General features: G+C 40.6%; 1 protein-coding gene across 7 annotated transcripts in view; it reads right to left on the reverse strand.

Moving 5' to 3' along the window:
• lrp1bb (low density lipoprotein receptor-related protein 1Bb) overlaps positions 1-25,282 on the reverse strand; it is a 230,466-nt gene that overhangs the window by 146,639 nt on the left and 58,545 nt on the right. For 6 of the 7 annotated variants that reach the window (XM_058616557.1, XM_058616592.1, XM_058616582.1 and 3 more), the window contains exons 2-3: positions 22,069-22,191; positions 1,906-2,043 (exon numbers count right to left, since the gene is read on the reverse strand). In XM_058616557.1, coding sequence (XP_058472540.1) covers positions 1,906-2,043; positions 22,069-22,191 — 261 coding nt within the window. The remainder of the gene's footprint in view (positions 1-1,905; positions 2,044-22,068; positions 22,192-25,282) is intronic. The other variant, XM_058616599.1, reaches the window with a different exon arrangement.

Consider the following 25,282-nt stretch of genomic DNA (forward strand, 5'->3'; position numbering starts at 1 on the left):
TTATCACCATGTTCTGCCAGCGCTGGAGGATTACCTGCCATTTTGCTCCCCGCGTTGACACACTTTTGCAGAGTAACTCAAATAATGGGACACGTTTTAGTCCATGCACAAATCTGCCAATGTAGCATTTCTCCCGGGTGGCATTTTGCATTTTCATTAATCCAAACATGATTGCAGTCTGTATTTGAACCATGAATGCCGACCTCTTATTCAGTTATTTTCGTTCAGTTGGATGAACAGACATTTGGATATTAACCATGACGATCACCCTGCAAATGTGCTGAGAAACTATTCAGGAAGCAGAGTTCTGCTCTCCAAAGCCCATACGCAGGGTTGGGAGGGTCACTTTAAAAATGTGTTCCGATACAGCTAATAATGTAACTTGATTACTTTCCGTTTTTCCGTACCTTTATATTATCTCAATACAAATGTAAAATAAAGACCAGAGAAAAGAAATATGACTACTTTTCCTTCAGTGTACACAACAAAACAATGTGACCTTAGAAAATGAAGTGGGGAAACAAAAATGTGTCCTTTGCTCTGTGTATTTTAAAGGAAAATCTTGCTTTTCATTGAACAAATTCAGACAGTATCCTATAGTCATCCAATAATAGGGCACTACGCATGACTTTGAACACCGTAGCACACTTTACAAACCGAAAATAAAATGTGCTTCTTTAAAAGACACATGGAAAATGCTCTTAAATGTCTTAGAACACACGCCCTCCGCAGACCCTATAGCTGCCGCCGGGGGTGATGCAAAGTGGGAAAGAGGAAAGCAGAGTTATGAATCGAAGCCTAGGATATGCACTTGTCATGCGAACCTTTCTTGTATCCTAATTGCGTAATGCCGCTCCATGTAGTCCATGACTCCCCGAGTCTACTTATATGTGGCTCTACAGCAGGCCGTGCAAACAATTTATCCTGTATGTGCTTTAGAAACATCCACAGTAACTTTTAAACCAAAACTTCTTCACTGTACAGTACATCCCTACAACGCTTTTGCACATCAGTCAATATCGATTCAGCTCTATTCTCACAGCAGGCGCTCCACCTCCAGTGCAAGCATTAGTGTGTGTGTGTGTGTGTGTGGGGGGGGGGGGGGGGGGGAGAAACACTGGAGTAACAGTTTTCTGTTCTCTGCCGACAAAATATGCCTTTGGACTCTTCACAGCTTTGGATCAGAGGCTACCGTTTCCTTGCACATACAGCACTCACATAGAGACAAAGCCCAGCGTGTCTTACAGGTCAAATAAGGTCGCGGTCTCCGTCAGACAGGGCCCAGCGTTGTGCCAAGTCTATAACAATCACGAGGCGCAGGCCGCCTTATCACAGAAACCAGGTGTTCATAGCAGCACGCTGCAGTTGCTAAGAATGTGACAACAACACAACAACGCCTTTTGTTCTGCTGCCTCTGTTGCCCGACTGGACAGGAAAGATGATGAGATGTAACCTTGGCAACCAGTGGAACCAGGAAACTGAGTGCCAGGTTAAGCCACCGTGTCATAACTTCATTCGTTACTTGAAATGAAGCACAACAAGGGCGAATTTAGATGTACAAAATGAACCGATTAAAAAGCGTGCTTTGTCTGTGGACACGCAAATCTACTACTGCTACACAAAAACGCACCTCTGCTGAAAGTGTAATTGAATTTTGTAATAACATATATGTAAATAAATCTGTTTTTATGCAAATCACATTAACAGCAGACAAAATGTCAAACATCCACAGCTATATTTTAAAAATACAATTCAGATTCAATCGGTTAAATAAATTAAAACAATCCTGATGCAAACATGAGCCGATGTAATTGCTTGCTATGATAATCAGAGTGTTTATTAGATTATGGATTCTAAAACCCAAGGTGAAAGGAATAAGGGTATGGAAACATCATTATCTCTTACCTCTACAGTGAACTCCTTCATCATAGCCATCCTCACAGTCTCGAGCCCCGTTGCAGAGTTTGTTGAAATGAATGCATTTTTTTGTGCCGATACACTGTATGTGATTTAGAGGACATCTGATCACCACCTCATGTGCACCTGAAACAGAGAAACAAAGGTGTCAAAACATTGGAAAGTATTGCTTTTACTGACGTATAATTGTCGCCATGTTCCTTAAAGGAATACTTCACCAATTTGCATTTAGCTTTGTATTATTAGAATAGTGAAGAATTGTGCTTCCCAACCTCAGTTTCCCCTGAGTCGAGAAATATCTTGCTTCAAATTGTACTTCCCTACCTTTGGGAAGTACAATTTTTTGTAATTACTACCCCTATTCTAGTAATACAAAGCTAAATGCAAATCGGTGAAGTATTCCTTTTACAATACTTCTTGGCAAGGCAGAGTAGCTTTAACCCTTTAACACCAGCGTATCACAAGAAGACACGTTGCATTACTGTAATACAGCGACGGTTTGTGCAATCGGACAAATTCCAGCAGTTTCTAGAAGCTCAGAAGTTGCACATCAAAGTCAACATGTAATTTCACTCATGCCGTTGCAGGAAGCCAGCGAATCAGCATCTTTGTCACCAGAGAGGAGAGAGTTGGAAAAGTTTCCATTTTTTTGGACAATGAGACAAAGACTCAAACAAATGTTATTTAAAATATGTTTCATACTGTTCAAATTTCAAATTTGTACAACTGCAGTGTTCATTTTCTGCATTTTAAATTGTTAATACACTATTTTAACATGCAGTAAATTGTGAATAACTGTCAGATATTGAAAGCTATTCTGTAAAAATTGCCCTTTTATGGTTAAAATAAGCAAACAAGTCCAGGCGGACATTTTGATGCCGAGGTGTTAAAGGGCTAACATCAGAAACAAAAAAGAAATTGAAAAGAATTGCATATTCCATCATCGTTATAATTTTCTTTTCTTTTCTTTCTCTTTTGCGGGTAGAAACATTTTTTCCTCAGTATGTTTCAGTGCTTCCTCAAAGTGCTGATGTACTATATGACCTCTTTTATGGGCGGCAGAAGAACCTATGCATATGCATATGCAAATGCATCACAGCATTGTTCTTTACACAAAACAGATGCTCGCCACAACGGCTCGGCAGCCGCACTGGTGGAGTCCTATAACAAACTGCCCTCCCTGCCAGCACGGAGCGGCTGTTTAAGGATTCATGAGGCACATGGGCGACCCTCATTCATGTGGCCGCCACAAGAGCACATAAAGCACAGCTGACCACCGCACCACCACTGTAAATGTGTCACATCTCCACCTTAACTACACAGATATCAATTACCAGTGTGCCGTTGCAGCCACTTAACGGGAAGATTTATCACCCACGTGATGGAATCCGTAACAATCCCCTGAGTTCCACCACCCATAAGAAGTCACATGCCAGCACACTTGGGCCACTTTGACTAGAGGTATCACTTATTCACCGCATCCATTTTCTACTTTGTAAAAGTACGAGACGCTGCAATTAATGTGGCGGCCTCAAAAGGTGCCATCATCCTGCGGTGATTTACACTCGCGATATGTGGACAAGTAGCTGTGCCTCTGTATTGACACTATAATGGCTCACATTAGTTTCTCCTCCCAAGAATTTCATTGCTGTAAAATGGTGATAGGAGATCTTTTTTCTTTAATGAATATTCCTTGGCTAGCTCTTCAGGCCCCATTGATTCACACTATTTTTATGCCACATTTAGGTAAGTCAAATATAAGTGACCTTGTCTCGGAGAGTTCATATTTCATACATGAGCAAACTGGCAGCCTCGTGCCTAGAGGTTTTTTTTTCTTCTCATATATCTATAGAGAGGTGTGGAAAGTGCACCTTTCAAAGTGCAAATATGAAAATATATTATAGAGTGCACAGCACGTGGTTTTAAATATTTTTTTAATATAAATTATATTATATTTTAAGGATTTAATCTTGTCCAGAAGAACTACATGTATATATATATATATATATAGGTATATATATGGACCCTAACATAGAGAACTTTCAAACCAGTGCCATACTGCAGCACACGTCACTTTGGCTATGTGCTATTGATGTGCTATTTAACACACAACTGTAAGGGTCTGTGACAACATAACAGTGATGTCAGCCTTTTCCCATGCTGTCTCGCCACATGTGTTCTAATCTAATGTGATAAGGGGGGAGGATGGGCCATGAATATTCAGTGGCTCTGATCTGTCATGCAGGAGTACACAGATGGTCCCTCAACGGCTGAGGCCCTCGCAATCTCTCCGTCAAGTCGCACACTACTATGCGAAGGTGGGCCATCTCTCAAAGTCTGAATGTGCGCAGGATGTTGCACTTTTCTCCATTTAACACGTCCTCCGACAGACATGCTGTTCGCCCATAAGTACAAGTCCAGGAAGACCATTTAAGGTGATGAGAGATTAGACAGGGGCCTTCAGAAGCAACACTTGTAAAATGTAATACATTAGATACCATAGGGCTGGGCCATACAGGAAATCATGTTTCGAATAAAAAATGAGTCCATCCATTTTCTACCACTTTATCCACCACATGAGGGGTCACGGGGGGGAGCTGTGCCAATCTCAGCTGACATAGGAGCGATACGTGGGGGTCACACCCGGAACAGTTCGCCAATCCATCGCAGGGCTACATATAGAGACAAACAACCATCCACTCTAACACTCAAGGTCAATTTAGAGTGTCCAATTTGCCTAATCCCCAAATCTGCATGTTTTTGGACTGTGGGAGGAAACTGGAATACCCGGAGAAACCCACGCACACACGGGGAGAACATGCACGATGCAGAAAGGCCCTTGTTCCTCTTCTTCTACACCAACTGTGTGGCCTTAAAAAAGTTATATCAGAAGATAGTAGATAGTAGCACTCTTGCCTCTAAATTGACCGTAGGTGTGAGTGTGAGAGTGGACAGTTGTTTGTCTTATGTGTCCCTGTGATGGACTGGCGATCTGTGGAAGATAAAGCGGCAGAAGATGAATGAATGAATAAATGGTAATAAATACTGACATATTGTCCGATAATTAGCACAGATTTTTGCTCCTGGGTTAAAAAGAAGGAAACCAATTCATTGTGGGTTTTGAACTTCTTGACGGACAGAGAACAACACAAAAAGAGAAGCATTTCATGAATCTGAGGTATAATTTCAAAGTGTGCAAGTCAATGCATGAACATTAGGTCCAATATTTCATGTTGATAGAGTGCTCTTGATGAAAACAGCATTGTTGTAATTATTGTTGCACTGCCCAGCCTCACTATATATCACGAGTCATGATTCATGAGTGCATTTCATGGTGTTTCGCAGAACGGGATAACCTTGTTCGTATGAATTACGTTTAACTAGCAGGAGCGAAATTTGAATGAATCGTGAGTTCACACGATCACAGTTCAGTCGGGGCCGTCAAGTAACATACTGTAAAAATAGAAATCATTGTTACAAACGTGGAAAAAAAGGATTCACTGATTTACAGACACACAAAGAGATAAGAGCAGATAAGCATGCTGTAGTTGCTCCCCAGTGTATTAGATAATGCCTGATGCATAAATCTCCAATAATTTTAGATAAAAACTGTGCCGTCCCAGTAATGGTTTGATAAATGAATAATGCCGAGAAATGAAATAGGCAAGCACATTTTTGAAAAAAACAGTTGAATCATTACACCCTGAGTGGAAGGCAGATGTCCCCCTAAAAAAAAAAAAACTACAGTGAGATGCTTATTCAGGCAAAGCAGGGACCATTTAAATTCCACATCAATATTTATCAATGTCTCACTTTGCAATAACAGAACTATTAATTAAAATAAAAATCTCCATCTAGTGCAAATATTGTTAATTCATTACTGTTGCTGCTGCAGGTTCACTATAACACATTTGGAGGTGGCTGAATTTACAAATGAAAGTTCATGCTGCAGTGAAAACACGAACATACTGTCTTTATTATAATTATTATTGTGCCACTATTTAATCTTCCTAAATCTCAGCAGATTCATAGTAATTTAATTTTAAGCCAAATTAACTATTGTTGTTTTCCCCATCTGGACTGTTGTTTGCAAGTTTGCACGTCACATGGAAATCACACAGCATTAACATGATTCCCCATCTATTTGAACAATAACAATGTCACTTTATTCTTACTGTTTTCACAGTTTATTGGGCCTCTGTGGATTACTTGTCAGCACAGCCTCACATTTCAGCACAATTACAGTTTTATAGTAATGGTGGCCTCAGGTATTTCGATGGGGTAGGTATACCATCTCTTCAAAATTGGCTTCTCCACCCCTTTCATTCTGTTTGTTTTTTTTTACCTCAAAACTCAGCCTCTACAGACAGGAATTAAATGAAAAAGTCCTTCAACTAGAACATAAATATGGGTTGTTGGTTTTTTTCAACCCCTGAATATCAAAAATTGGCGCCCCTGGCAGTCGTATAAATAACAGCAATCTGCTACAATACAAGGGTTACTGAGGTTAGAGTTAAGGGCTAAAAAAGACAGGGTTAGGCAGTAAAAATTTAAATTAGCATACACATCAATATTACAATTGAGATACAATATAACAATGTTGGAATAAAACTGAAAAGTACAAAACTTTAACCACTAAGCAAACTTCCAGTGGAAACATCAGTGAAGCTACTGGATGACTACACATCCAAGGTACCAGAGAGCTGTGATTTATACTACAATTAGGAGCACATATTTTTGATGTAAATATAAGTCATAATTCCTACGTACAACGGTCTGCAAAATACCAGAAAATGTTGAAAAATGTTGATCTGTGTTTCCCAAAACTGGAAAAGATGATATTCTTGTACGTCTTTTTTTGTCCACAATCCAACAATATTCAGTTTTAATGATTTCTTTGTCAAATGGAGCAAAGACACCAGGAAATATTCATATTTAAGAGGCTGAAAAATTAGAAAGCTTGCTTTAATTATTGAAAAAAACACTCAAAATAGTTGATGATTAATATAGTAATCGATTAATAATCGAATAATCAAATAATCATTGCAGCCCCAACCTATATGTACGTTTTAGTTGCCAAAGTTCAAGATATTGGATAACTGTCGGTTTAACTTTTGAAAACTTGCCCAAAACGTGTTTCACATGAGTTCATTTCATGTTCTATAGTGTTATAATTGCAAAAACAAGTGTGGTACAGCAGGTCAAGGGTCAAATGTGACCAGTCCCTCCACTGATGAAAAAAACACACAGTTACTCTAATCCTGAATTGACAAAATCAATAGCCATCCTTGAGGCTGTTCCTGAACACAACGCGGACGCACACTGAACGTGGCTATAATGACAGTGCTAATATAATGCTAGCAAAGGTGACATTAGTCCTTCACACACCATTAGGTCAAAACCTTACATTCTGAGTTCTACAACCATTAACTCCAGAGAGAGTAGCACATTTCTATTCATTATGTTCATCACCTTTTGCACTGTGGGTTTAATGAAAACTTGAGTCTGGATGCCGCAAAGCCAATCCTTTTAGATTTTTAGGACATGGTGATTAAAAATTGCTGCTATTTGCCCACTTTGAGGAGAGAGGACGAACCAGTCGTGCCAAAGTAATACCTCTATTTAATAGAAAATGAGAGTCTTGTGGGGAGGAATGTCTGCAGCTACAGTATGTTCATTATGATAATCATGTTAATCGGAGCCACTGCCAGCTTGTGTGGAATAATGGAATCCTAAAAGAAAGTAATAGATAATCAATCACCCGAGGACAATTCTTAAACCGCGTGTGTATATATATATGAGGATTCACTCTTTCCCTTACAATAATACTTTCATTTTCCTAATTTATGGTAAAACGTGGTCATCAGTGTGTCAGTAATGCCTGAGCTGAGGCAGTAGCAACTTCCCTTAATGGCTTTAAGTATTAGCAGAGTCTCTTGTGATGAATCTTAGACGCAACATTTTTCTCTCTCTACTCGTAGTTTTCCTCTTAAATAATTCCGCAATCAAATAATGAGCATGATGATAGAGAAGAGCATGCTGGCAAGTTTGAAAAGGAGCCAAAGTGTCACAGAGAGCAGAGATAGCTTTGCGTTGTTGAGCAGTGCTCCGGAGCAGCAGCAGCTCTGCCTGTGGTAATATAATCTGCCCCTTTTAACACGTAACATTATCACGTCACAGTCACCTGCATATGTAGAGGAGAATATACAGTATGAATTTGTGTCTTTTTTGGGAATAGTTGTTACCCATTTACTCAGTTACCCACAACATTTTTCTTTCACCTCTGAAATCAGAGGCTACGAAGCCGCACAGCGAGCGCTAGTTAGCCATTAGCACCATGCTAGCTCATTATTTCATAAACCAGCGCCAACTGTCGTCTTTCAACAGCCTCCGTTTGTTAATTATACCCTAAAAACCAGCAATGCCAAGCGCTTTCTGTGTTTTAAATGTGTCCTGAAGCTCCACACACGGAGCTAAGTACGTATGCTGGGCCGGTCTGGGTTTACCTGTGGGAAGAGTCGCACACCCTGTGTGGGTTGGGTTAATCCAAAATAGTGAAAATAAGGGGGGTGTTCTCTGAAGACACGCTGTTACCTGTGAAACACGGGTGCTCTGAAAACACCCCCATTAGCACTTGGTACTTTCCTCCTGATGAAATTAACCAAAAACTGTATGAAATTAACATGGCAAAAAAATCCAATATTCTTATGTTGAAGGTTAAAATTTATGTCACCCATTGGTTAATAATAAATGGTTCAGTTTTTCTCATACCTACTATTACTGATTATTGTTCTCTGTTTAAGTAATTGTACTTGATCAAGCCTATTCTAACATTCCCCACTACAAAATATGTAATTAAAGTATTTATGATTCGTGCTGATATCGTATCAGATCAATATCGGTATCGGCCAATACTCAAGGCTGCAATATCGGTATCGTATTGTTAGTGAACATCCCTAATATACATATAAATACAAACACACATCTTTCAGTGGTGTTTGTTTGCGTTGTATATTAAACAATTTTGTCACCACTTCTACGCAGACTATCAGGGAACTACACTGCACAGTTGTGTACAACAACTGAATGAAGTCTCCCACATCTGTGTCTTCGCTGTGTCTTCATGTTGTACGATGTGGTTTAATCACCTTCTTTGGACACTGCCATGCCACTGCCCAAAAAGAAGAAATAAATAAGATGGCTGCTCAAATTCACTGAAAAGTTGTGCTGATTGAACAAGATTCCCAAGGCTGTGCAGAGTTCACAGGAAATGGCTCAATTTGCATAAATGTGTGTGATTGCAACATCCTGAGAGGATGTGAGCCAGTACAGCTCACAGGACTGTCACCAATATTTCAGCGCCCTCTCACTCAGCACACGGGCTGCTTGTTACATAGCTCCAGCAACAGATGAGCCGACACAGTGCAGAGATTCCGAGTGCAGTGGAGGAAACATTATGAGTTTGTTTATCGTTCTTTGCGTGTCACGTAAGTGACTGAACGACATTAATAGCTCCATCTCTGTTTGCTGTCAATACCACCTGTAGCTTCTGCTGTTCTCCACTCCTGCTTTGCTCTCTTCATTAGCTGAGGCTATCTCTTCCTGACCTTCCACTCACGCTTCAGCTGCCACAGCAACACTGTCGGAAGCATGGGAGATATTTGAGACTAATTCATTTGATAGCTAATAACGACTATTCTGCTTTGACAGGTGTAGCTCTCAAGTTTGTGGGAACTCTGTTTTGCATTGTTTGTACACCTCCCCTGAATAAGACCTTTGGAAATATGTCCATTGAAGGACTGAGGGAAAACAAACACAACGACTTGGGTTAGATAATTAACATTATCTACTTGCAGTAGACAGTCAAGTATTGACTCGCAGTAATGTCAGCCATCTTCTCAGAAGGGGGAAGAAAAAGCCAACAATACTCCTTCCTCCTACACGAGATCATGTTTGGATTCAAAGTGCAAAGAGACCAGGAGGTGTTCACAGATGGTGTGTTGTCGTTGTGTTAGAGAGTGTGAGCGAGAAACAGCAGGGTGAAAGGGGCTGAGCCAAACATTGTGCTGCACTGTGTTTGTTGTCTTATTTCCGCATGGAAATAAGATTTTACACATAATCACGAGCACAATAAGAACATCTATATATGATGGCAAATGTGGATCATTTGGCTGCTGCTGCATATTAATCAGTGTGTGGGAAACACTAACGTCAAAGCCGCAGCCTTCCAAAACACATGGTCATCCAAACATGGAGTGCTCTTTATGACTACCTGGTGTGACCTTCTTGTCCTTGGCCTTTGAAATGATGTGCTCACCCAAAAGAGCTTGTTTCGCTGTATCTCGTCTATAACCGGAGACACAGATGCAATAGTTTTTGCACAAACCAAAACCTCCCGAGTACTGACTTTCTATATATCGCTACTAAAATAAATAAATGACTCAAATGATTTAAATGACTTGAATGCAAAATGTTTCTATCAATCACATGTAAATACATGCAGAAAGAAAACAGCATTGATGGCTTTGGTAATTAGCAGTGTACAACTCTTGCCTTCTTTCTCAGCATCAACAGGACAATACGCATTTATTTGACTCCTAACTAATTACACAGGGCTATTGAGAAGCAGCCAGCAGCTCAGTGTGAATTGCATAAATCCCTGGTGGGAAAATATGTACTGTATGCCTTCGCATGTTAGCGGATACATGCATGGCCAGCATTTGTAATTGCTCTGCCAGGCAGCCACTTAGTTCTTGCTTGTGTTAGTGCTTTACACCTTTAGTCTGCTCTTCAGCACAAGAAACACATGCTAATTTGGACCGAGGCCAAGCAAACCTAGTCCGTAAAGAATGCTCTTCCATTTAGCTCTGAAAACACTAGTTAGTTAGTGTATTTTGTTCATTAAGGATCAGAGTAGCACTGGAGTTACAGAACTCATTACTCTGCAAGTGGTGGCTTCCTACTTTTCCCACACCAAAATACACATAATCTCATTATCTAAAGACATAATATGGCCACTCCAAAACAACAAGACTAATGTTATCTATTTTGTTGAGCACTTAAATTGGCCAAAATGTTTCCAACGATCTTTAAATCAGTAGAATTGTATATTTATCGGGCAGGTGGAGGGAGATTCAATGAGGAAGGACATTTACAGTTCTGCTAGTTAGCCAGAGTGTTGTTTTTCTAAATTATTTTTTATTTGACTGTGTGTACTAATGCGTCACAACGACTCATCGCTGTGCATCCTGCTACCAAAGCTCTCCCTGTGAAGTGCAAACAACGGGGGGAACCAAACAAGACAACAAATCCCATGATCCCACGCTGCTTTCCGACATCATCAAAGTAGGTGTTTTTACCGAGAGACTCCTAGTGGCAATGATTACATTCTGTGCATTTAACATTTAACGGTTAACAGAAGACACCATGGACTTCACACACACACACACACACACACTCCAACTAATTACTGAACATGGCCGACCAGAAGCAGATCTTCGAAGCAATCTCCCCCCATCTCAAGCCCCAAGGATGACCTTGGCCAGCCTCTCCACCGAGACAAGACAGTAACTACTACGACACGACCCCGCCCCCCCCATCAAACCTCTTATAATACAGTAAACAAGCTGACCTCGACAATAATGAAAAAAGGTATCACTGCAGGATCAGTAATGACAGGCTTTTAATGTGACTGCGGCTCGTTTATGCTGCAGTATGTGCAATGTACTGTACATAATGGTGCTCAGCTTACAAAGCTGAGACACTTTTCAGAGGTAAACCACCACTAGTATGGTATGACGCCGTTCAGTATTACATAGTGTCAGCATCACACACCGCAAATACTCCTGGTCCCTGCCGAATTTAAAAGATATGGGCCACAGCAATAGTCCTGTGAGTGTACTGGATATCACGGCCGTGTGTGTTCACATCACCATCAGTCCAGTCAAACCAGCAGTTACTCAGAGTCTGGCAGCTGCTGTGACAACAACCTTGTCGGCGGGAAATTATATTTATATGATACTTGTATTTATCATTATTACGTCGCGATGACTGTTAAAATTAGTGGCGAGGATATGATGACAGGAAACACAATGGTTTAATGAACGAGGCTTATGGCATTGATAGCGGCACAGTCATCAGGAGGTGGTTGTGGTGAATGCTGAATGTGAAGTGCAGGACTGTGACACCAGCGAGCACATTCTCACCTGTTGCTACAATTGCAACTATGATTGGCGTGTTTTCACTTCCTATTTCCATTAGGAATAATACAAAAAACTGACTGTTTTGCGTCTGTTTCCAACGTTATTTGTATAAAACCAGACTATGCACTTTCTTTAACTTTAAGTGAAGTGTCTACACATACTCATACAAAAGTTTCATATTTTGTTCAGTGGATATAAACTCATAACATTTGGCAGATAATTAGGCACGTCGACACATATCTGATCATTTTATTGTTGACTGTGTTGTGTGTGATAGGCAAAGCTGCTGTATTTCATCCCAAAGCTGTGTGTTCACACAAGAATCCAGATTGACTGCTAAATTTTTCTGTTCTAAAAATATTTTCACGCCAGCATCCCATCATCAAAATATATCCTCATTGTTCTACTAAATGGCTGAGTGTAACCATCACAAGTATAGTGGGACACCTGGCTCCTGGAAAACAGGCAGGGCCTGTGTGTGTGTGTGGGTCCCGAAATTGCTGAAACTAGAACACGGAAACAACAAAATAAGCATTTTGTTCACAGGCAGGTTTCTCATACAATGATACACGGTATAATGTTAATCAAAAAAAAAAAAATACTCATGTATGTGCAGTCCACGTGGAAGAGGGAGCACAAAAAATCTCCATAAAGAAAACTGCCCAGTCAGAATTGATTACCACCTTTACATTTAACACAGACTATAGCACAGTTTGATGATAACAAATTTGGGGGACACTCAACTTTATGAGCAACACACACTGTATAGCAAGCAAGGCTGCTGATCTGAGCTGAGGGTCTATAAGGATTGAGGGTGTCACTTGCTCTATACAGACCGGAAAGCCCTTCGGGGCTAATTGTGTTTGTGATGTTGGGCTGTACAAATAAACTCGACTTGACAGGATTACAAAAGGATGTCCAGACCACAACAAATGAAGGCAGCTCAGTCTAAACGTGCCCTCCTCTGCTGCATTAATATTTCAAAGCGTCTAATTTACTCTCGTGCATACTACATGCCTTCACTAGTTATCCCATTAAAAATTATAATCTCTGTTATTTGTTACACGCTATACGGGCTGGGTGGAATAAAGGAAAACCCACATCTCTCTGTCTCTCTCTCGTTCGCTCTCAACAGAACAAAGAGCACAAACACACACACAGTCTGGTTTCCATGACTTCAGAGGACATTACACTCACTTACCTTGATTTCCAATCCTAACCTAACCTTACCTAACCTCATCCAAAACGTGTATTCACCTTAAAATGTAATCATTTACATTATGGGAACTTTTTTGTCCCCACAAGGAAGACAAGTCCCCATGACTGTGGGTCCCCATAACATGAGTAATACCAGAAACACAGACACACACACACACACACAGAAATATTCTGTTTGCATTAGCTCATTTGCTGTAAATTGTGCAGAGTATTCAATCAAATCTATTTGAAAGGGAAAAAATGTTGCCACTGTGCAGTGGAATAAAGCCAGGTGTTGGCGTCCACAATATCCTGGCTCTGCTGTATAATAAAGAATCAATACATCCGTCTGCAGAGAGGAATGAGTTGCCTCGGGACAATGTAGTGTAGCAGCACTTCAAACACACCACACAAAAAAAAGCGAAAGACAAAAATAGGACAATTTATCATTATTTGGAAAACAACGACATAATTAGTCGATAGAGATACTTTTGTGACCGAACATTATGCAAATGTTATAATCTAATTGTTCTGGGGCCAGCTTCAAATGAATAATGCATACTGTATATTGCAGTAAGGGAGGTTAAAGCCAATATTCACCAAGAAGAATGATCTCATTAGGAGTATAATACACAGTGTTGTACTTAATGCTGGCATGCTTTCATCAAGGAAATAAATACACAACTATGAAAATGGCGTCATTGGCGCAATGAGATTGTGATGTATCGTTTGCCTGAACCGCAATCATTTCTCATATGTCGTCATGTTGGATGCAAACAGTGTCACCGCGTTGCAAATCCTCAATCCATGCGCCATATGTGGTGTGTGGGGGGAGCTAATGGCTCTTTGAACAGAATTTGCATGAGAAATGTTCAAACAGGTACTGTACACGGTATACTCGCCCCACCCAAGCCTGGTTTAATCACCCTGAGATCCCCAGCAGGAAGTTGTGTGGTGTTAAAGATGTTGCAGCCTGTAAACTAACTAGATTTGTATGAAACTGATGAGATCATATTGCTCATATTCAGCAATTGTTTGTTATTTTTTCTCTCCCCACAGAATGAGGAGAGTAGATTTTGTCTCGCATTGCTTTAATGAAATAATAGAAAAGGCGATCTCCTCGTGGACCTGGGGAGTAATGCATTTTTCAGTGTAAATGATGAGTATTTTTTTTTTTTTTGACAAGAAAATAAAAATCAAGAACCTCTCCACTATAGATGTTATCTTGAGGAAAAAAATGCTGGTTCAGATGCTTAAAATGACCTAGAATTATGCTCAACATCAACACATGCCACAGCACAGAGGAACACCATATCTTTATCTCACGTTATCTCATAAACATGTGCTGTGGCAGGATTAGATATCAAGCAGCAGTGTATTTGGTAGTCTGAAAATTCAGTTACTTTTAGTATGCAAGTATTAACTCTATACTCTAATCAAAGGCTAATCACTAATCACTTGCTCCTTTGGCATTTACTGGCGCTAAAATGTAGCGTCAGTGGAACTGCATATAGCGAATAAATTGTTTTCTATAGGTCGATGAGTATTATGGCTTACGTTGTTTTATTTACATTAAACATGTTTTTGGTTTGTTTGTTAACCATGAAATAAAATTCTGGCTAAATCTAAAGCAAGACTTTTTTTCCAAGCAAATTATACACGTGTTAAAATTGTTACACCTGCATCTAATCAAATCAGCAAAGGTGACGGTATACATTGTGTGTGTATATGAATATATAAATATATATATATATGTATATATATGGCCCAAAATGATTACAAAAAAAAACTATTGACCAGGGACTTTTATTCTGAAAATAACACTTTCAATGGTTTAACGGTGTCTGTTTTCCTGTCCCTCTTGTCCTCCACTCACGCAGTGTGAATAAAGATATATACATTATACAATAATTTATAGTTCAATATTTCATGTTCAAAGCCACTTTTTTTTTTAACGTGCAATAAATTCCATTTGTTTCAAGTTCAAGTCAGTGAGTCATTTATGCCATACGCGAGCAGTCTTAATTCATACAAAATGTGACATTAAAATAATCTCAAAACTGTCTGACAGGCATTGTCAAATTTGTTCTGAAGCAGTTAAATATTAAAGTTCAAGATGACTGAGCGTCAGCTCGTCATCTCCAGACACTTGACTGACACCGTTTCCTCCTCTGGTCCTTTTTTTTTGTTGCTAACTCACATTGTGCTGAATATAAATAATGCACCAACATTTCCCCCTGACTTATTTGCAGTTTTGCTCCATGTATTTGCGTTGCCATTGTTGTGCATAGACCAAAAAAGAAAAAAAAAAGAAAAAAAGTTCCCGATGGAGGCACCGGTGGATCGTTTCCTGAAGCAACGACAAACATTTTGTTTGGCACATTTTTGTTTTACATGGACGTGAGTAAATTAGGAATGGCAGCGTGAACTAACTCTATGATTTTAAAATGAGCCTTGTGTATCCCTTGGCTTTGGACTCATCCATTAAATTATAATAGCTTTGGTAAAAAACCCTGACCTTTGACTTTATTTATATTTCGCACTACAGTATGTTATGAGTTGCAGGGCACAGATTGGTGCGCTGGCCTCAATTGATCTTAAGTGAGTAAATAAGTCATTTCATTTGGCTGGAAGGGATCTTTGATGAGGACCATGGTTAGTGTATGATACACACAGAGTGAGTAGGAGGACATGTATTTTTTTCTCTAAATATCCTCTGGCACTAAACCAACTCCCTTGAAATAATCATTGGACTATGACCATGTTTATAGAGTGGCTGGAAGAGAGGACATTAGATCATTCCTTTCACTATCTATTAGACTATCCATTATTCACTACTAATAAATAAATAAAGGTCAGTGTTACAGATTGAGGCTCATTGAGAGTCAGATCCTGGCAACTGTATAACCCCGTGATCCCCGCTTATCATAGCGGTGTCACGCGCTTATATTCTCGTTGGACGTCTTTAGGTATGTGTCACTGTTCACTCTTGGTTAAAGCTTGTATCACTCTGACGCTCGGCAGGGAGACAATGTAGACTTTAACGCTCCAATGTTACACTAGTTCCGTGGCAGCGAGCGTGTCAAGTTTATGAAATGCGCTCTTTTCTTTGGTTCAGCGGGTGACAAGATGGGACGCCGTCCTTTATAATATTCATACAGGGAGGGAATGCAAAAGGGAAAATGTGTCAGTGCAGCCCTAACTGTTTGGGGGGTGGGTGGGGGGTGTGGGATGAGAGCGAAGACATAGCGGTGATGTGCTCCTCCCAGTGCATCACTTCTGAAATGGATGACACGTGAGAGCGCGAGATTGTCACCAAGCAACAACATTCACTCCCACACTAATGATCTTGCCTAAGACGAATGCTAAAAGGGACAGAGGCGGCGAAAACAGAGGAAATGCAACAAGCATGGGGCTGAATATAAGCAGACAATATAGCACGGGTGGTAATGATTTTCTCAATCACAATTTGGTGGTACCTTCGTGGCATTTTCAAAGGCAAAACACACGTTATATTTCCTGTGCCTGCTCTCTGCCCAAACTACTCATACAACAGATGGCAACAGCCTTAGGAAGTGTACATACGTTCTGTTTCAAATGTAGAGAGGAAGAATGACTGTAAATTAGATTTTTTTTTTTTTTTCTTTTTCAAAACCATTTTCCTTCTGCTGCGTAAAAACAAACAAACACTTGATTATGATGCCTGCAAACAAGATACATAAATGGCAGGGTAACTGTGTTGATAGCAAAGGACACGGTTCTGCATTTCATCTCCAATCAAAACCAGGTGTCAGACGCGCAACAGAGAAACCAAACATGATTTCCAATTAACTGTAGCAGCGCTAAAACTGAAATTACACAATGTGATGACAACATGACCTGTGAGCTTTAGAATACCTTTGGCAGATAATCATAACGGAAGACAGAAAAAAACCCTGAATAACTCAAACATAGCCATCACTTTAGAAGTTCTCAAAGTCCAGCATTGGATCGTTTTCACTGTATGCAGAATTGGTGCTCGAAACGAAAACATGGAGCATTTATAATAACGGCACGTTCGGGGGGGAGGGGGGGTTTGATGAGTCAACAGGGGTTACATCTCAGCAGGAAGGTAGAGATGAAGAGGAAAGCAAATAAATGTTACATAATGCAAAAGGCCCATGTCCTTCAGCTCAATAACAAGGTGCTACGCCACATTACCCCCTAAACCTCCATCCTACTGGCGCCTATTCTCACGGGGAGCCAAACACATTTGCGATACATTTATTTTAATATGGCATTTTCCACAGAAAAATTCCCCGAAGGATCTCGACGGGAAATTCAAAAACACCAACCATTGCAACTGCAGCTTCATCACAGATCCACAGATCTGTACTTCAGTGCGGTGTTTTCACTGCCCTGGGTCTCCATCAATTACTTTTATACGTCTAAAGATCCAGTGTGTAACATTTACTGTAGGGGGATGTACAGCTGCTTGAAATAAAAAAAAAGGGTTTGGGTTTTGTAGACATAGAATAAGTCTTTTATAAATTATATTATATGTGGGTCATGATGAGAATCAATGTTCAATTATGACCAGAGAAAGCAAGCTGGGATCGTCTTAAATGACCTGCAATCGCCTGCAAGTCAAATCAAAAAGACAAAGATGAAGTATCCAACCTTTACATTACATAAAATGTACACCCTAATTAACTGTCATACTTAAATAATGACACATTTTTCTGTCTGACAGCAGGATCAATGATCATGTCCCCCTGAATTATTACATGAGGTCAATGTCTGTTCCAATAAAATCGACGTCATCAAATTATAGACACATGAAATATGTCTCAAAAAACAAAAAACAAAATAAAGCTCCCGCATCGTTTGATAGACGGATAGGAGGTATTTCATTTTCTCCTTTGTTATCATGAGACAAGTTCTCTGTAGGATACCCAGGAGTTCAGTGACTGATCTGAGGAGGAAAGCATGGGGGACACACGACCTCCCCCGTGGTTGAAGGGGAATGAGTGGAAGAACCCCTGAGAGATGGGTCTTTGAACAGCACTTCTCCCCCGGTGTCTATTCATAAGACTGATATCCACATCATTTTGGACTGGGTTGAACTAAGGTTCAGCTTCACTGACCACGCACTGAACCGTCTGATTTTATTTTACTTTCCATCTGGGAACGACAATTCAATCAGAGTATCCATTGGTCTTAATGTTCAACAGGTGATTTATTTATTTTTTTCTGAAGGACTCGTGATGGAGTCTTCAGACACCAAGAGAAGAGAACGTTTCATGCTGGTAGACATTAGAGAGGAGATTTCTCATAAAATTCTACAGGAAGAGATATTTACAGAAGGTAAATGACTACTGTGCTACTTAATGTTGCGGGCACAACAAACAACAGTCTACAAGACAGCCTTGACATTAAGACTCTCTTGTACACTTAGAGTGGGATAATGATGCCATTTGTAAATTTGCCATCTTTCCACTTCAACTGCTGCATCACTATATGCCGTTTGGCACCATAAAAGAGTAGAAGCTTGACTCGGTTGCACAGAAAGACACTTGGAAAGTTGCCATTTTACTAGGTTGTCTTTAGTCATTGGTTGAGGCCCCGCCTCCACCCGCCCACCTCCCTGAATATCTGTCGTCAGCTGTCACATCCCATGGGACCTGTGGTTCAGCAGATAAACCAGTGCCTCATTTTAGTCTCTAGGTATTGCTTTCCAAGGCCTCCTTCCCTTCCCTCCTCCCCACAGGCTCTGGAGCTGCAGATTATAGCCTCCCGTCCCGGGGACGCAGCAGGGTGGAGAGTCCAACAGTGGCACCGTTTTTATATATCAAGATGACAAGGGTGTAATATATTACATTGCTTTATTGAAAAGATAATAAATGCCTCTGTATAACTCCCAAAAAAATAATCACAGTCATATAAAAGGTAGTGATGGCTTCACACCAGTTCTTGGGCTTTTTTATTTTCGTCCCCTGTGACTTTGCTCGGTGCACATCACCCTATCGAGAGCATCTTTTATCATAGGTCGCCGCAGCTCTTGCTGCCTCTTAAGAAGGCAGCATACACGGCATTGTGGGTTTCTGTTTGCGTGGCCGGGCTGATCTACATCATCGTGCTATCAGTACATTCCATTGTAATGAGCTGTGTGCCAGATTCCATAAAAATATGCAAGGTCGTCTTACTGCAGGGATGGTAAATAACACTGCCAGCATTAATTGAAGTCATAATTAATGGCCTTCCAGAGATTATATGACTTGGCTCACAGCGGCCGTACAGAGGTTATACTATATTTATAGTATTCAAACATAAGGCGCAACGGTAAAAAGTGACTAATCAAAGCTGACAGACAGGTAATCAATCAAAGATATCAGCTGTACCATCGGTCTGTCTGTCTGTCTGAGGCGAAACACACTTGATTCTAAGGAGAGTATTGAAAGTGTGTGCAAACAACCCCTTCATTTGCTTCACATTTATACGATAATATGCACAATTTATACATAATAAGGAAATTGTTATTGCTATATTGTTTTAAGATCACATGATTTCATTGTTCCAGCTTCACTTTTCACTTGTTATAAAACACAAAATAAGCTGCCTACCTCTTTCAAAGCACGCACCTTCACTTCTATCTCAAGAGCCTTATGTTATAAAAACCCCGTTCTGTTGTGTAAAAGTTGGAAGCCGTCTCCTGAAACCCAGAAGAATACGCCTCTTGTTTGTGTGGATGCTCGAAAAGTGCTTTGTAGAAAATTCGACTGTGAATTTAAATGTAAACGTGTGTTGCGCGATGTCAGTAACCTTTGTACTTTGACAACTGAAACCCGATGATTCCAGGATAAATTTGTCAGCAGCGGTCTTACAGGTAGGGTCTGTATCTTGTTGAATAACTGGAAGCCATGAGATAATAAAAGGTACACGAAGCAATGGACAAAACTCTCTTTATCAAAGCATCTAATGGAAAAGATGCCGCGTTTTTGGCTACCTTAATCCATCCCACCTGCAGGGGCACGAGGTTGTGTCTGGATGAACTCCTTCAGCACCACTTCATTCTCATCGTACGAGAGAACACATAATTGTATAATAGTGACATTAGCAGCGAGGTCTCCATCTTTTACTGGAACAAACATTTCACCCACAAGTAGTCTACATAAAAAAAAAACCTCTTGCACTTACAATATTTGCACACTGGGGTCAAATCTTTCACTGCCAAGTCTATCTATGACTTACAGTGATAATGAGCCTGTAGTGAATGTTAATAATATGATTGTGTTGCTTTTGTTCTTCAGATTTTTACAAAGCCTAATGCAGCTCATAATAACAGAAATCTATGTTTACTGATTAAAGGACACCAGAAGTGTGTAAAAGTGCAATTCTGACGACTGAAGAGCATACAGAGAGACTGGTCCATCAGCTTCAGCTCTTTCTCAAAAAAGCAAAATTGCTGGCACAAATTAGGCACAGACTCTTGTATTGCAACTAAAAGCATCATGAGTGACAAGAAGAGCAAAAAAAGGAATGAGCATTTCATCTTTTAAGAACTACGGTAATCAAAACAAATGTCAAACTAATTGCTGAGTATCCCTCGCTCTCTCTCTCTTTAAAACCTTGAAATAACAATGATCACATTTGATGCCAGGAAATATCAAATTTATGGTTAAAACTCATCAGTCAGGGAGATTGTTAATATTACTGAACTTCTATCCTTATTTATTAGGTACATATAATAAACAAATAGAGGACATGGAAGAGTAAGGCACCCATACACGGGATTGGAGAGCTGTTACAACTAGAGAAAGTTGGAGGAGAGGGAAGTGACTCTACTGAGAAATTTAATACGCGGCCTGGCAGCCATCCATCTCACATGTCCAGAACTGTAAACTGGATATACCACTTTGAGGATGATTGTGTCTGGGTTTTATTGTAGCTGAAAGGTGCAGGACAATTGATGGCAATGTGTGTGTGTGTCTATGATATAAGGCATTATGTCACTTCAGGTTCCTGTCTTCCTCATTTCCCCCCCCCCCCCCCCCCCCCATCAGTTCTCCATCGTCAGAAGAATTATACATACACATAGTTTATTTATATTGTTTATCATTTACTTTCAAACTAAATTGGGAGCAGCAATGAAACATGGTTCGAGAGTATCCTGCCTCTGTCTGCTTGATAAATACCAATATTACTTCAGCACAATGGGTGAGAGGTAAGGTACAAACTGGACGGGCTGCAAATTCACCACAAGGCTGACACACACACCTATTAAGAGCTGCGAAGTTCCTCTATAGCACAGATGTCTTGACAATGCAAAACCATAAAAACGCATTGTACTATGTCGGGCTGACCATTAGCATTCACCGAGGAATATACAACTAACGAGAGGCCCACTGAAACGTCTACAGACCAATCCTGCGGCACCATCCTCGCAGCTCTCTTGCCCACTCGTAGTTTCACTTAAGCATTCCCAAAGACACCGCTTCATTTATAGCCTGCTTTGAAGGCGGCTATGCCTCATGTCTTTAAAATGACCACAGCAGCTGTTCACAGGGACGGAGGAAAAAAAAAAAACCCGCAAACGTCTAACACCCCCTGAGCCTTGAAGCAGAAGCGTTTGATACTTAAAAAAAGCCGCCTTTGTCACTCAATAAATGTTAACACAGGTCCACGCGATAAAGGGTGAGACTCGCTGACAAACGAGGCTCCGCGGCGGTCATGCAGTTTGACAGCGAAGAATGCAAGCAGCGGGTTGACTTACAAGTTTGATCTGTTTCGTCCGAGTCGTCCGGGCAGTCGGGCTCGCCATCGCAGAGCCAGGCGTCGGGGATGCAGGTTTGCCGCTCGCGACAGTGAAACTCCCCAATGTCACACACAATGGCCTCTGAATGACATGAGAAAGGGTGGAGAAAAAGAGAGAGAGAGAGAGAGGATGCAACATGAGGTGATGTACTGAGGTGGTGGGTCACATGTTTCATTAAAAAACATGGTCCGGAGGTAAACTGGAGCATGCGTGGAGGGCGGAGAGAGTAACTGCAAATGGACCACATTTAGTATATGGATATTGTGAAAAGGCACTGGGAATGGTAGCATGAAGCTGAATGAAACTGGCACATATATGTTAAAGCTGTATGTTCTGTTGTCAGTGGCGTTTCTTTTGAAAAGCACTAACGGTATTACATTTATATTTATCTTTAACCGAGCATGAGGCCACGCATAGTTTGCCATAAGATTAAAGCTGTACCACAAGAGGCAGGAACAGGCGGTGCTGATGTATTATGATTTTGACAGCCAGTCTGCTCTAACAAAGACATGATGTCCTTCATGCCTTGGCAAACTAACACAAAGCAGTTTGGGCGAGCAGTTTGTTCTTATCTTTTGGCTTCCTTGGTGTCGTACTTGCATTTGATGGTGGAATTGGGGGGGTTGTGGGGGGGGGTGGGGGGGGGAGTTCAGTGAAAGCCCAGTGAACTAAAATGTCATCATAGCCTTTCAATACAGCGAGCATCCGTCAAAGTGTTGACATGTTTCCTGCCGGTAGCTGTCAGAGACTCGGCTCGATCATTCTGCAGAGTGACATAAGCTTTTGCTAAGGATTTGACACCACAAAGTGACCTGCCGCTTCAAACTTCTCCTCGGCGTTGGAACAAAAACGGTCATTTGCGTCTCGGTCTAACCCACAGACAATCGCATCTCCTCCGACTCCCACTCACTTCCTGTATCTCCGCATGTTCCCAGTTTGATCCTCAACCATTAGTAGTGGGAGTGGAGAAAATGGGAAAGCAGGTCTGCAGCATTTGAACAGTGGGAGTGATAATTCAACACACGGCTGCTCTCTGCCCTGGCACCCTCCGGCAAATTCACTACCCAGGGACAAATCTGAAAAGGTCAAACGTCTCATCAGTTCTGCCCCTCCTTATATTCCCACTGATGCACTATATCTGAAATCTGGTGAGTCAAATTAAGGCCTCTTTTGAATATTCAAAGTACACTCATCAAACCTGCTTTATCTAAGCATCATCGAGTGACACAATTTTGTACTATTCAGCAAAACATACTGTGAGCTACAGCGCGCTAGAATATGATGGACTGTGCACTATTTGACAGTTTAATAGTAAAATATAATTAGGGTCACACAATCTTGAGACATTAATTACCCAAACATTTATTGCACTTTTAAGCACATGGAAATTATAAATGAGCAGAGTCTGCTGACTATATTATTTACATTTCTTTTTTAAAGGCATCAAAGACTTCAGGTTGTTTGGCAGAAGCACGCTCAGTTAACAGAAGTCTCTTAAGGGATGTCTCCTAAGCCTTTAAAGCTGAATTGATTACCACTGAAAAGCAGAGGGTTGGTGACAGAAAGGCTATTTTTCTGAGCTATACTGATGGAACTTATGGAAAAATACAATAACAGCAGCACAGTTTCCTACTGATGTTCTACCTCCTGTCATGCCACTTCACCTTGAAAGCTACAGGGCCAGCGATGACTCAAGCAAATTATCTCCTATATGTCAATTCATCTCTGTCTCACCAAACAAATCCCGTACTACTTCTGCAGCCAGTGAGGGCATGACATTTGTACAAGGAAGCAGAAAAAGGTGTTGAATTTCAAAACCTTTGCATTTTGCTGATAATTCCATACAAATGTCAAATAAAGGCTGCAGCTCCCTTCAGTAAGTAGGCAAAAGGGCTTCCATTATAACATCAGCGGGAAAACACACTGAAGTACTCAGCTGGGCACATTACTGGAATAACACTGTGGTTCATAAAAGCCATTCTGCGACAGAAATAAGCCAGAAATTCAGAGGAACACATCTCAACAAAATTCCAGACAGGAGACAGGTTGGATATTTTTGCACACGTGCTTTGTCGGCTGTCAGAAAAATCTAACACTTAACCACCTTGCCAAATTTGAATGATTAAAAAAAAAAAAAAAAAAAAAAGTCGATACGAGTTAATAAAATTAGGTTCCAAACAATGTCACAGTCAACATCGTTCTCTTAAATGAGGACCAATGTACCCGAACGTCACTGTTCTTCAGCGTCTGTACAGAAAGTAAACGCTCTGTGTATCATCAACATGCATTTTCATAATTACATTACATTACATTTCATTTAGCAGACAAAGCGACTTACAATACAATACAATAAGCGACTTACAATAAAATAATTTGGTGGCAGCACAAAGCTGCTCTCTCTCTCTCTATCAGTAGCACCTGCAGCCTCACTGCAGTAGTCTGCTCTCCTTTCTGTCCTTTTCTACTTAGTTTCCTCATCTTAAGGATTTTTTTTGAATAAAGTGGCAGATTTTTTTTTTTCTCAGGACAAAGACGTCTCCGGTAGTCAGCAAACCACAGACAGTAGTGTGGGAGCTGCTGCATTTGCTCATGAGTGAGTGGTAATGCTGATTAGAGATTAACATTAGGGGAACATTGTATAAAGGTTGTATAACAGTAATGTTAGGACACCATTTTGGGAACCTTTAGAGAACGTTCTATAAAGGTTGTATCACAGTAATGTTAGGACAACATTCTGGGAACCTTTAGAGAACGTTCTCTATAGGTTGTATAAAGGTGGTGACAAAAGTGGTTACAGAAATGTTCTGCAAAAACCTTTAGAGAACGTTCTCTAAAGGTTGTATGGAGGTTGTGACAAACTGGGAATGTTCTGGGTACCGAATGTGCAACCAAAAGCTAACGTTAGGGGAGCGTTAGGAAAACTTTCTGTGGCAACCACAGGAGGGAACCTTCAGGGAACATTCCCAGAACATTCTGGGAACCAAAGATTGTTAGCTGGGATAGTGTGCTGAGGCTTTTATATTGTTCCAGTGTTTAAAGAGAAGTTATGCTAACTATGGCTCCCATGCATCATCAAGCCATATTAGACATAGATTTCATTCTTTACTCCACTGTTGTATTATCTTCTCACATTTTTTCAGCCACTTTTTCCTGAAACCCTGAATTCGCTTTA

The sequence above is a fragment of the Solea solea genome, chromosome 2 (assembly GCF_958295425.1).
Source record: "Solea solea chromosome 2, fSolSol10.1, whole genome shotgun sequence".
In the NCBI taxonomy this organism is placed as follows: Eukaryota; Metazoa; Chordata; class Actinopteri; order Pleuronectiformes; family Soleidae; genus Solea; species Solea solea.